The 13,601-nt window shown below is 44.8% G+C and overlaps 1 protein-coding gene across 1 annotated transcript; it reads left to right on the plus strand.

Annotated features, from left to right (window-relative positions):
* Nucleotides 1–219: 219 nt before the first annotated feature.
* LOC117841418 (RING-H2 finger protein ATL34) lies at nucleotides 220–1,354 on the plus strand. Its single transcript, XM_034721776.2, has one exon. The coding sequence runs from the start codon at nucleotides 400–402 to the stop codon at nucleotides 1,051–1,053; it is 654 nt and encodes a 217-aa protein (XP_034577667.1). The 5' UTR covers nucleotides 220–399; the 3' UTR covers nucleotides 1,054–1,354.
* Nucleotides 1,355–13,601: the final 12,247 nt, after the last annotated feature.

The following is a 13,601-nucleotide window of genomic DNA, read 5'->3' on the forward strand; positions in this document are numbered from 1 at the left end:
TGCTTCTCTCGTAGTATACACTACTCTTCTTGCTGCTGAGCTCAGGATGGAGTTTCCATAGTTTCCATATCGTTCCAAGTTCGAACCTTATTAGAAAAAAGCATTTACGAAATTGACGTCCACATTAAAAAGAAATGCAACAAATTAAACACACACCGGCTCAACGTTTGTATTGCATCACTCCCAGTACTGCACGCCGCATCTCACCTTGGTGCAAGGTTTCATTCCGTTCAAACAGCTCGTCGACGTATAGTTTATCGGGCGCGCCTTAGATAACTCTCATACGCTTCGTTCCGTGCAAGGCTAAATACGGCCATTGTACGGCGACGGAGTTGATTACTGAAGTTCTCATTTTCGCCTGAGGTCGCCTGTACGGACGTCAACCCGGAGCGAGCGGCGATGTCGGTCGAGCCCGCTGACACCTGCTACAGGTGGAGCCGCGACTTCGCCGTAGCGCACGCGATGTTCGGCACCGGGCTCATCACCCTGCCGGTGGCCGTCCTCCACCTCGCCAAGCGCCCGCACACGGGCGGCGCCGCCTTCTTCGCCGTGTTCGCCGTCTTCTTCGCCGCCGTCAGCCTCACCCTCTGCTGCCGCTTCTACGCCGAGCTCAAGCGCCCGCCCTGGCCGCGCTGGCTCTCCGCGGCATCGGTGTCCGCCGGAAGCGGCGATGAAACGACGACGACGTCGGGGGCGGTGCTGTCGCACGACCTCCGACACCCAGGGCAGCCGGTGATGACCCGGGTTGAGAGCTACGAGCACTGTGGTGGCAGCGCTGCGGACTGCGCGGTGTGCCTGGGCGAGGTGGAGAAGGGGGAGACGGTGCGGCGGCTGCCGGCGTGCGGGCACGTGTTCCAAACGGAGTGCATCGACGTGTGGCTGAGCACGCACGCGACGTGCCCGGTTTGCCGGCGCAGCGTGACCCTGGCGCTCGAACGGCCGCGAGAGGTCGTCGTGGACATCGGAGTTGTTTGTGCGCAGCCCGGAGAGACGATGCCGGCTCAGCCCGGCATGATCTTCGCGGACCAGGCCAGGGCTAGTTGGGGTGTGTGACTGCGTGTTGTGTGGATCGTGACGCGGTCGGGGTTTTGGGTATTAAAGGAAATGTGCCCCTGAGTCCCTGAGCGGTAGTAATTTGTTTTTTAATTATACAGTGCCAATGCGTGGCACGAAAGGAAAAAAATCATTACGGGTCCCAAAACACATAGCATACGTCACCAAATATGCACGCATCAAATGAGGTTGGGCTAAAAAATCAACCAAATAATAATTTGGTTAATGCCAAGGCTCTCTCACTTTTAATATGTTGTTCATTATTAAAATCAACCAAATTTGACGGTTGGTTTGAATTAGTTTTTGTTGCGTGAGGCACAGAAGTGAAGTTTTTTTTTCATGTTTTTCTTTGATTCATTTTGCCTTGTGCTAGGAAATATCATCTGCATTTCTGCTGCTACCTTCAGTGATCCTTCTTAATGGCTAATTTCTCTGCAAAAAAACACAAACCGAGTGAAAAGCGGTAGTGAGTAGATGACAAATCCGATAGCTGACGACCATATGGTTTCATAGGACAACATTAAGCCACTTCCATGAAGAAAAGAAAGCAATACTGATCTCCATTTTGTATATGCCTTCATCATTCTGTCTAGATCCATTCACATGGTCGTAGAACAAATTATGCATAGGAATCATGGAACATAATATTGGTACATCAGGTACATAAGAAAAAGGAAAAGCTGGTGTCAACGAACAGTAGAAAGGTTGGGAATATTCAGAGCAAGCAAAAGGGTTGGAAACATTCAGAGCATAGCAGACTACAGTACGACAGCAGGGAAAAGAGATTGATACGATTGCTGCAGTAATTGATTTATCTATTGATCCATCCATTATCACGTAGCAGTAATTTTAATGAGCAAACGAAAAGCAACGATTACCAAGAGAGAGCAACTTCTTTTATCCAAGAGCTGACAAACAATTGAGAGAGAGAAGAAAGGGAGAGCAAGGTGCACCTGGCAATGGAGGAATGGCCAGGGACGCGCGCTGGAAGCGGAGCAGAGGAGGAAGAGAGACTTGCCGCCGGTGGGTGAGTTGAGAAGCACGCGTGCCTCCCGTAGGCGCCCTCACAGCAGATCTCAAAGGGGCCGCTGCGCTGCCGTGCTGAACGACGTCTTCAACAGAGGCAAGGCTGAACATCATCGCCTCTCAGCACCTTGTTCGATGGGCAGGGCGCGGCGCAGTTCCTCAAGGCGGCCGGCGAGATGGCGCGGGGGCTGCCAGTGCTGTCGGTGGCACCGGTCTAGGACCGCGAGGCTTTTTCCCCTTCGCCTGAGTAGTTTTTTTTCGCAGGCGTCATAGAGGTGGACCTGGAGCGGCACATTGACGCCATAGACCCGCCACACCACCTCTTCCGACCACGACGCGGCCTCCTCATGCGTGACGGCCATTGCTGCCGTCGGTGAGCAGATCTCGTGGCGTCCGCTGCCCTCCTCCTACGGTCTTGGTGTCGTCCCTTCTATCGTCGGTGGGCAAGCTTCTCAATCTCCTCCGAGCCCCTCCGGCGGTTGTGGCCTCGTGCCCTCCGGCCCCTCTCCCGCGCGGCGGGCAGCCTATCGCTGCCGCCGCGGATCTTCAGCGGGTGGGGCAGCTGCTGTGGCCTCCAACCCCGCATCGCGGATGATGGCGGCGTGCATGATGTGGCCCCTGGAGCAGACGCCGAGGCGGCCCAGCCTCGCCGGTGGCGGCGGCACGCTCCCCTCGCCCAAGCCTCGCAGCCTCACCCTCCTCCCATTCTCCACGGCCGCGGCCGAGCCTAGGACGGCGACCGCCGCACCACCAATGCTGCCGGCCGCCCGCGCCCAATCTCCCTCATTTGCCTCTCTGTTCCGAAGAAAGAGAAGCTTTTTCCCCTTTAACCCCCTCCCTTCTCTTCTTTTTCCGCCCGATCCCCCCTCTCTTCAGCATTTGGACTGCGGGTTGATTACCAAAAACTTGAGGGGTTTTTTTACAAAATATCCACGACGGTTGACGGTTGAAAGAAACATCCTCTCTTTAATATTAGGTATAGATTATAACAGCGCTCCTAGCGATCGAGCGCTTTTGTTTAGTTCATTCCGACACGAAAAAGATGCATTTGCAACATGAGAAAATATTATCAGCAACAATGAAAATAATATTTGCCACATCCAAAACATGCGGTAAATATACATCTTTACCCTTCTCTCTACCATCTGACTCTAGGATAGAAATTCCAACGGCAACATTGCATCATGTTTCATGCAACAACGGTCTAGAACATCCAAAAATACATATTGCAACATCAAAAAATACAACTTGCAACATTGAGTGAAAATAGCCATGACCAAATAACTCAATGCAACATCACAAATCAACTATTGTAACATCACAAAACACAATTGCAACATCCTAAACCTAGAGTCAACCCACGTCACCACGCTCATTGATGTACCTCCACACAGCCAACTCTATCACGGTGGGGGTAAACGACAAGGACAACAACGGTGATGGTGAGGTGCTCGCACTCTTATCAAGGTTGAGGCCGTCCTTGACAACATTGAGGTCATAGAGAGGATGGAGAGGTGCACAGGAGGAGCAGATGCCGAGGCCCCAAAGCCGAAGAGGGCGATGCCTGTGACTTGATGAAGCGAGCAGGTTGTAGAAACTCTTGCATACTTGTTGTGGCAATTTCTTGCTACAAATTGACAATGAAGGTGAAAAGGAAGGGTGGTGCAGCATCAATTCATGGTGGCTGTTGCTACAAAGAGGCTGGGGGTCAGGCTGTGGAAACTCCTCCATGCTCGTTTTGCTGATCTTGGTTGACCAAAGGATGGGGCAAAACAAACATGGTGAGAGCTTAGATGAAGTTGGGTAGCAGATGAGAGAAGTATGGTAAAACTGTTTGGACGAGTAAAAGTCATGTCGCTTAGAGAAAGGATTGCATTTGCTTTAGGGTGAGGATGGGTATGGGTCCTATGGATCAGGGGCGGAGCTAGGATTTGAGGTACGGGGGGCAATGGATAAAGCAAAGTAGAATTGATAGCCATGTGAGCTGGTTTTAGTCACATATAATAATAGCATATTTCACAAGTCTTGACCAAAATAAAATTACATATTTATCAACTTAAATTTAGCTCTTCAACTAGCAGTAAGAATCGTACGTTATAATAATATCATCAGTACTAATTGGTGTAACCAATTCCTTCTCGATATAAATTACCAAACAATCTCGCAGAAATCCATCTCCCATTGTACATCTGAGACGTGTCTTCGCAAGTTTCATAGCTGAAAAGCATCTTTCGGTGGTTGCAGTTGATATTGGAAGAGTTAATACTAATCTTAATAACTTGTCCACCATAGGATAAGATGAATATTTACCTGTTTTAAATAGTCCACTTGTTAGATTAGCAAATGTTGATAATTCCTTTAGTTCTAGATGGTTGCATACATCAATTTAAAAATGTGGCAGCTAACACTCCAATTGAGCTCTTTCTTGACTTGAGAAATCAGCAGGATAATATTTTTCCACCAGAGTGCATATATTGTCTATGTTGAATGTGTCCAGCCTAGGATCCAAAGAAGCACAAAGGGATAAAAGCTCTGTCGCTTGAGAACTGAATCGATCTTCTAACTCTGCTAGTTGTTGATCAATTGCAACATTAAACACATCTACTTTGTAATGGTGAAAGGCTGTGGTGTTGTCATTCTTATTTTGAGATTTAGTCACATCAACATATGGGAAGATATGGATTGATTGATGAACAAGTACAATTTTACAAAAGAATAAATATGATGTAGCTTTCATACTCAAATAATTTGGGGAAAAATATACTTCTTACTTAGATCCGGAATATCAATCTCATGCTTTCCACAAAACAATTTGACCTCCTCAAGAAGAGGTTCCCAGCCATTATTTCGCAACTCACCAAGCAACACTTTTGTGGTAGAAACAGAATCCACTGCATTTAAGATATCAACAATGCTCTTCTTTTGGAGTGTCTGGCACAACACATCAATGATCTTCATAATATTTTCTATTAGGAGTAGAATAAACACAAAATCAAATGTGACAATGATTCGTAAGGTACCACTGGCATCTTCCCGAGAATACTTCGAAACTGAACGATCATTAGCAATGCTACGTAGGACTGAAACTGTGGCACCAAACATCTTCTTTAAGCTTAGAATAGACCTATAGTGGGAACTCCATCTAGTGTCCCCTGGCCTTTGTAGGGAGAAAATCTGATTTGCCCCTCGCCCTGTGTCAAGCTCTCCCAATTCAATTTCATGGGCAATTTCCTCTGCTTGTTTTGCTAGCAACTCATCATTGCACTTAGGAGAAGCACTAACAGCATTTATGATGAAATTTGCATGCTGGAAAAAATTGTGTACCTCATGTACCTCCCTTGATGCTGCTACAAGGGCCAATTGAAGCTGATGAGCCATGCAATGAATATAATATGCATATGGGCACTCATTGAGAATTAGAGCTTTCAATCCGTTCCACTCCCCTCTCATGTTACTAGCCCATTGTAACCTTGACCTCTTATATCTTGTGTGCTTAGGCCATTAGCTGAGAGGACAACACAAATTGACTCTTTAAGTTTCAAAGTTGTAGTATCACTAACATGGATCAGATCAAGGAAACACTCCTTTATAAGGCCTTCCTTGTTGACACATCGGAGGACTATCACCATTTTCTCTTTTTTGGACTCATCTCAAGCTTCATCAACCATTATGTAAAATTTGCTATTGCCAATATCTTCTCTAATTGATTTTTGCACTTTTCAAGCAAATATGCTTAGAATTTCCTTTTGGACATCAGGTGAAGTGTATTTTGCATTTTTGGGAGCATTTTCCAACACAACCTCATTAACCTCCTTGTTATAGGAAGCTAAAAGCTTGAGCATTTCAAGAAAATTACCCCTGTTTAAGGAACCTGGTGATTCATCATAGCCTCTAAAGGGACAACCTTGGAATGTCAACCACCTATAAGTACATAAAGAAAGCAAGTTAAATTTAAATACTGCCGAAAGACATTAGAAATTGATCTTATTACCTAATGCAATCAATAGTAGTCGCAAGCCTTCGTCTTCCTTTTGCAACCATTATCTCATTTTGCTTAACAATCATATTGTCAATTTGAGCCATTGTGTTCTTAATATTATTAAAACATCAAACTGAATAATTATGGGTAGAGCCGGTATCTCTCATTTGTTTTAGAAAAGAACATTCATTTCCGCAATTAACTTTCTTCCAGTTCCGAAACCCCTTTACTATGAATATATTTGATCCAACTTTCTTAATTGGCTTTTTGGAAAATAAAAAATATGGTAGACAGAAAGCACAATTTGTATGAGGTGAATATTCTAGCCAAGTAAATTGCTTGAACCAGTTACTTTGACATCGATGACGATGAGCTAATTTACTGAGTGGGTACTCTGCCAACACAGGTGTGGCGGAACCGCCCAACTTAAGCTGGTTTAAGTGCACCTAATCGCCGCCAGAACGGCAATTATCCGAAACGCACCTAAAACAGCATAAGTCCGGTAGTCCGTCGAGTGTCCCTCGGACTCCTCGAAGGATCCACGGCGTGTCTCATAACCATGCATCAGGATAATATCCGCGATGGGATAATATCAACAAATATTACAATTTTTTTTACATACATAATTAAGAGGTACGAGTTATTACAAGACATAAGTCGAGGTAAACTTAGTGATGCAGTGTTAGACAAGCTCTAAGATTAAACATAAATAGTTCAGGAGAAGATGCGTCGATAAACTGTTTTCTAGAGTATTGTGAGACTTAGGTCAATACTCTAGGTCTTCGGGGTCTCCTCCTTGGTAGCTTCCGGTGGAGCTTCTGAAAGATAACCACAAGGGAAAAAAACCCTTAGTACGGGGTACTCAGCAAGTCTTACCCGACTAACCAATATAATAGTTTTTCTTTGGAATGCATGTCAGCCTTTGAGTGTGCTTGGTTGACACAATTTTGCCGAAAAAGCTTACTACGAGTGAGGCCTTGGTTTTATCTTTTATTTTAGTTAAGTCATTACCTAACCATTCTAGATGATAACAGAAGTAAAATAATCATAGCTGTTAAATCATACAGTACTTGGCAACAGGAGATTTTATATCATATGAGTTTATACTACGATGCTCAACAGTGATCAAGTGCATTCATGACCGAGAATTGCGGCGATCCGGATCAATTTACATCCTGCAGGAGAGCACCCCGATCACCAGCATTATACGACTGTCCAGGTCGTACTAACAACCTCTCGATTAGTAAAGTCAATGATTAGGAATACAACTACCCGGACCCAGGGATGCACCCCCACATGGGACCCCACGTCTGGCCTGATCTCCATGTGAGTTTCAGGCTACACCCCTGCCAATCTCCAGCACGTCAAGCGCGGGTACGAAGCATTCCTGGTCATAGAATTTACTAATCTACTGGGCTTTACTGGTCCCATACCCAGTAAGTGATCAAATGGTTATCACTTGATCAGCGGTTAAGACACGAATCGGGCCTTAACCAGATTAATCTAGCAGACAGAACTACATCTCTAGCTTCTGTCCGTTTTCATATTCCAAACTATCCTTCATAAGCAACATGTATGACTTAAGAGTTTTCCTTAAGGTTGGTAAACCAATCATGTAAGCAAGTAAGCATTTCTAGACTTGGGTAGTTTCTAAGATTTGAACAAGTGGCAAAGATGTCTTTAAATCAAGGCATGATCATACACAAGAATAGGTTTCATTCAACTCCTAGACTTAGTGCATGCGATAAACAAATAACCTATAACTAGTCACATGAAATAACGATTCCAAAATAGATAGGTATAAATGCACCGGGGCTTGCCTTGATCGTTAAAAAGATTAGTAGGAGCCGACGGATTTGCTTCACAGGGAACAAATTCAAATACTTCGTCGGACTCCAAGGGTCCTTCTGAAAATTCCCAGTAATCTTCTTCTGGTGCTTCTGGATCTACGGCACAATATATGCAGGGGTTAGAATGCAAACTTTTTAAATAACAGACTATACAACTTTCCTTCATGATAAAGTTGCAAGCCAACAAGGACTATACGACTTATCATGATAAAGTTGTAAGTCAACACACAAAATCTAAAAAGATTAACCTATGTTTTTATTTTTCTTAATTAACCCTTCCTATAACTTTTCCTTTAATTTTTAGAAAAGGTGGTAAATAATTTCTAACTTGAAAATCTAATTTCCTATGGGTTAAGAATTATTTGTGATTGATAAAGTATTATTCATATTTTTATACATTTTATAAATATTAAGTATTTATTTAATTACCTTAAAAGGAAGGCATTAAATAAATACCCAAATTTTTATTATTTTCCTAGGGTGTAAAACTTTTAATGCATAAAGGAAAATAAAATAAGCCTAACAAAATTGGTTTCACTAATTTTGGACACTCCTACAAATTTCTGTGATTAAAATGGTATAAAACGAATTTAAACGAATTATTTTGCTAAGGAAATCTAACTTTTCCCGAATTTCCCCCGGAAAAACTTTTCTTACTCACCCACGCTCTACCCTCTCTCGCGAACCACTGGACCCCACGGCGCGGACCCCACCTTCCTATTTATTTCTACCCGCCGGTTCTCCTCTTCCCCCTGACGGGCCCCCACGGGCCGCTTTCCTTTTCTTTCTCCTTTGGCAGCCCAACGCCGGCCCACGGCCCTTTTCCTTTTTCTTCCTTTATTTCGCGACGTCGGCCTGCGTCGCTCGTGCGCGTGACTTCCTGGGCCTCCGCGACGTCAGCCCAAGAACCACACCGGCCTCTTTTCTCTTTCGGCCGAATCGCACGCGCGCTGCTCTTGGGCCTCCAACGCGTCGCGGCCCAGCAACCGACTGCACCGCCTCGGCCTGCTCCTTCTCCCCCTCTTCTCTCTGACACGCGGGCCCGAGCGCACAGCGCTTCTTCTACCTCCTGCCAAAACGCGTCCGCGACAGGGGGCGGCGCGGCTCGCCGGCCGGCGTCCTTCCGACGGCGGGACTAGGTCGCGACACCAACCCTAGACCTACACGACCTCGTGCGCGGCAACAGCTCCCCATGAGATGGCCGGAGCCATCCCCTCCACGGCGACAGGCGGCGACTCCCTCGGCCGGCCGCGGTTACTCGCGACAACAGCTTAACCGACTCAACCGACTGCTTCTACCCCATCCTCAGACCCTAAGGACTTGACTACGACTGCTCAAGAAGGAAGAAAGGCAGCGCAAGGTGGTTCTCACCGTGAGCAGACGGCGCGACGGCGGCGGACAGAAGCGGCGGCGAGCACGGCTATCCTGGCAAGGATGTGGGACAACGACTGGCTCGGGGTGTAGCTGGGGTGTCTGTGGAGGAGTGGGCGAGAGGAATCGACGGGAGACGAGTTGTGGCGGCGGAATTTTGCTTGGCGGTGAAGCTTGACAGAGAGGAGCGGGCGGCGGTAAAAAGGGATGGCAGTGAAACGGTGGCGCGGGAACAGTAACTATTCAAGCGATTCACCCCTCGCATGGACGACACCGTGGCCTACCCGTAGGCTTGCGTGGTGAGGAGGTGGCCTAGCTAGTTGTCCTGGCGGTCGACCGACGACGGCGGCGGCGACACGTCTGGAGCTCTGTCACCGTTCTCCTGGCGCCCGTGATCTTTAGAAGCGACTAATGGTTGATCCTCAATCCGACGGCCTCTCGTGCTTTAACAGAACTTGAAGATAAACTCAAGACCGCCATCTTTTATTTTGGCGTCGGCTTGAGATAAACACCGAATCACTGGAATTTTTGAAATGTTGCTCGAAGGGTTCTGAAATTGACTGAATCAGAGATTCAGTCTGTCAGTATCGACAGTGGTGTCGATCTCCATTGTCAATCCAATTCAGTGGCCTAAAGCTTGTTTTTCCAATCCAACTTCTACCCAAACATGTTCTACTATGTCCCAGTGTTCCATTTTGCTCATGAACAAGTATCTCTTTTGATCTAAATAGCTCTGAATTCGAGCCCCAAGTCGTTGCCTTGCTGCTGTTCAGACTTAGAAAAATTCAGAGTTTCAGTGAACTTGTGATTTTGTGCTGACTTTGAGCTGGAATTTGACTCCCTTCCTGTTACTGATCCTGGCCAACAACACCCAAATCTTGTAGTCCAAAGTTCACACTTCAATATGGTATAGTTGTCATGGTGCAGTTAGTTGAAAAATTCTCCAGAAATGAATTTTGAAAACAGACTCTATGGCTGTTTTTCTGAATTGCTGTTTTCGGACGGTGAACAGTAAACAGCAATTCTTCTTTTTCTTTTTCTTTCTCTAATTCTTTTGTGATAATTAGCACTAATCTGGTTCCAACTTTTTGATCCCTTAATTCTAAATACTCTTACACTTGTATTCCACATATTCGACAAATTTTGCTGAATTTCAAATTTGAAATTCAAATTTCGGTCAAAATTTGGCCGAATTTGATCTTTTTGCCAATTGTTTTTCTTTTTCTTTTGGATTTATTTCCAACTTCCCATAGTTACTTTGATATTGCAAATGGCAACTATTACAGCCTCTCCCCCTTAACAGAATCTCGTCCCGAGATTCCCGGGGTTAAATTCTCGGTTTTTGGAATGGAAAGGAAACTGCGTCAGATCATTTACTCTTTCTTTTTCTGTACAAGGATAGTGGGGTGGTGGTCTTTGGTCATCTGTCCCTGACGGTTTCAAATAACTCTGGATATTTAGACTCTAGGTCTTCTGCTTTTTCCCAAGTAGCTTCGTCCGGAGTATGATTTTTCCATTGCACTTTATAAAATGTGATACTCCGAGTTCGGGTATCGCGCGTCTTTTGATCCAGAATTTTAATAGGTTTTTCTTCATATGTTAGATCCGGTTCGAGCTCAATTTCTGGATCCTCTAAAATTTCTTCTGGGATTCTTAGGCACTTCTTAAGCTGGGATACATGAAATACATCATGTATAGGAGCAAGTTGGTCTGGCAATGATAGCTTATATGCCACGGGACCTTTTTGTTCCAGAATTTCATAGGGACCAATATATCTTGGGGCTAGCTTACCTTTTACTCCAAAGCGCTGTACGCCTTTCATTGGGGATACTTTTAAGTATACAAAATCTCCGGCATAAAATTCCAAGGACCGTCTTCTTTTATCTGAATAACTCTTTTGCCGGGACTGAGCTACTTCTAAGTGCTTGCGAATTTTCTGGATCTTCTCCTCGGTTTCCATAACCAGGTCCGATCCCAGGTGTGTCCTTTCTCCTACTCCTGACCAATTTAGAGGAGTTCGGCATCTTCGACCATACAAGGCTTCGAAAGGTGCCATTTTAATGCTAGCTTGATAGCTATTGTTATAGGAGAACTCGGCTAGGGGTAAACATTCATCCCAAAGCTTAGAGAAGGTAAGGACACATGCTCTTAACATGTCTTCTAAAATCTGATTGACCCTCTCTATCTGTCCTCCAGTTTGCGGATGATAAGCAGAACTTCTAATAAGGGTAGTACCCATGTCTTTTTGTAATTGTTCCTAGAATCTAGAGACAAACTGGGAACCTCGATCGGAGATAATGGTTTTTGGCACTCCGTGCAAGGATACAATCCGGGCTATATAGAGTTTGGCATATGTCGACACGTGGTAAGTAGTCTTAACTGGAATAAAGTGAGCTGACTTAGTAAGGCGGTCGACAATAACCCAGATGGAATCATACCCCTTTGAAGTAGTAGGTAATCCTACTATGAAATCCATAGAAATATCTTCCCATTTCCAGATAGGAATTTCTGAGGGTTGTAACAAACCTGCTGACTTCTGTAATATGGGTTTAACTCTTTGGCAAGTGTCACATTCTGACACATATCTTGCAATTTCTGGTTTCATTTTGGCCCACCAAAATCTTTGTTTTAAATCTTGGTACATTTTATTGGTTCCGGGATGAATGGAGAACTTGGATGAATGTGCTTCTTTTAGGATTAATCTTCTCAGGTTCTCATCTTCCGGAACTACTATCCTGTTCCTGAAATATAGTCCTCCGTCTTCTTCTTGATTAAGTTCAGGAATCTTTCCTTCGGCCTTTCGCTGATAAAGTGCTTTAACCCATGGGTCTTCTTTTTGGGCTGCTATGATTCTTTCTTTTAGGGTATCTTGAATCATAACATTCTGGAGGGTACCTTGTTTTACTATTTCCAAACTTAATTCTCCTATTTCTTCACACAGGGTCTTTAGGCTAGACTGGATGGTAGTGCAATGGCATTGGGCCTTTCTGCTCAAGGCGTCGGCCACCACGTTAGCTTTACCAGGATGGTAATGAATCTCTAGTTTATAGTCTTTAATCAGTTCTAGCCACCGCCGTTGTCTCATGTTTAAGTCCATCTGAGTGAAGATATACTTCAAGCTCTTGTGGTCGGTAAAGATACGACATTCACTACCTAAAAGATAGTGTCGCCATATCTTTAGTGCATGCACTACGGCAGCAAGCTCTAAGTCATGAGTAGGGTAATGCTCTTCATGACGCTTCAACTGACGAGAAGCATAAGCAATAACCCTGCCTTCTTGCATTAGAACACACCCGATGCCTGTTCCTGAGGCATCGCAGTATACATCAAAGGGTTTTTCTATGTCAGGTTGAGCTATCACTGGGGCTGTAGTCAATAATTTCTTCAAGACTTGGAATGATTCTTCACACTCAGGTTTCCATTCAAATTTCATGTCCTTCTTTAATAACTCAGTGATTGGCTTAGAAACCTTAGAGAAATTGGGAATGAATCTACGGTAATAGCCAGCCATTCCCAAGAAACTCCTTACTTCATGAACAGAAGTTGGTGATTTCCAATCCAGTATATCCTTGACTTTTCCGGGATCTACTTCAATTCCTTTTTCGGATAGTATGTGCCCAAGGAATGGAACTTTCTTTAGCCAAAATTCACATTTACTAAATTTGGCATATAACTGGTGTTCCCGGAGTCTATTTAGAACAATGCGCAAGTGTTGCGCATGTTCCTCTTCATTTTTAGAAAAGACAAGGATATCATCTATAAAGACAACCACAAATTTATCCAGTTCTGGCATGAATACTGAATTCATGAGATACATAAAATGCGCTGGGGCATTTGTCAATCCGAAAGACATAACCAAATACTCATATAGTCCATATCGGGTTGAAAAAGCTGTTTTTGGTATGTCTTCGGGTTTTATCTTAATCTGGTGGTACCCTGACCGAAGGTCGATTTTTGAAAAGACCTTAGCTCCGGACAACTGGTCGAACAACAAGTCAATCCGTGGCAGCGGATACTTGTTTTTGATGGTTACCGCATTCAAGGGACGGTAATCCACACATAGCCTTAAGGTACCATCCTTCTTTTTAACAAATAGGGCTGGACAGCCCCATGGTGAAGTACTAGGCCGGACAAAACCCTTATCCAACAATTCTTGGAGTTGTGTTTTTAATTCTGCTAGCTCTTTAGGTGGCATTCGATACGGTCTTCTAGAAATAGGAGCGGTGCCGGGTTCTAGCTCAATAGTGAATTCTACCGCTCTGTCAGGCGGTAGCCCAGGCAATTCTTCTGGAAATACATCTAGGAACTCATTAACAACAGGA

This window comes from Setaria viridis, chromosome 1, assembly GCF_005286985.2.
Source record: "Setaria viridis chromosome 1, Setaria_viridis_v4.0, whole genome shotgun sequence".
Taxonomy (NCBI): domain Eukaryota; kingdom Viridiplantae; phylum Streptophyta; class Magnoliopsida; order Poales; family Poaceae; genus Setaria; species Setaria viridis.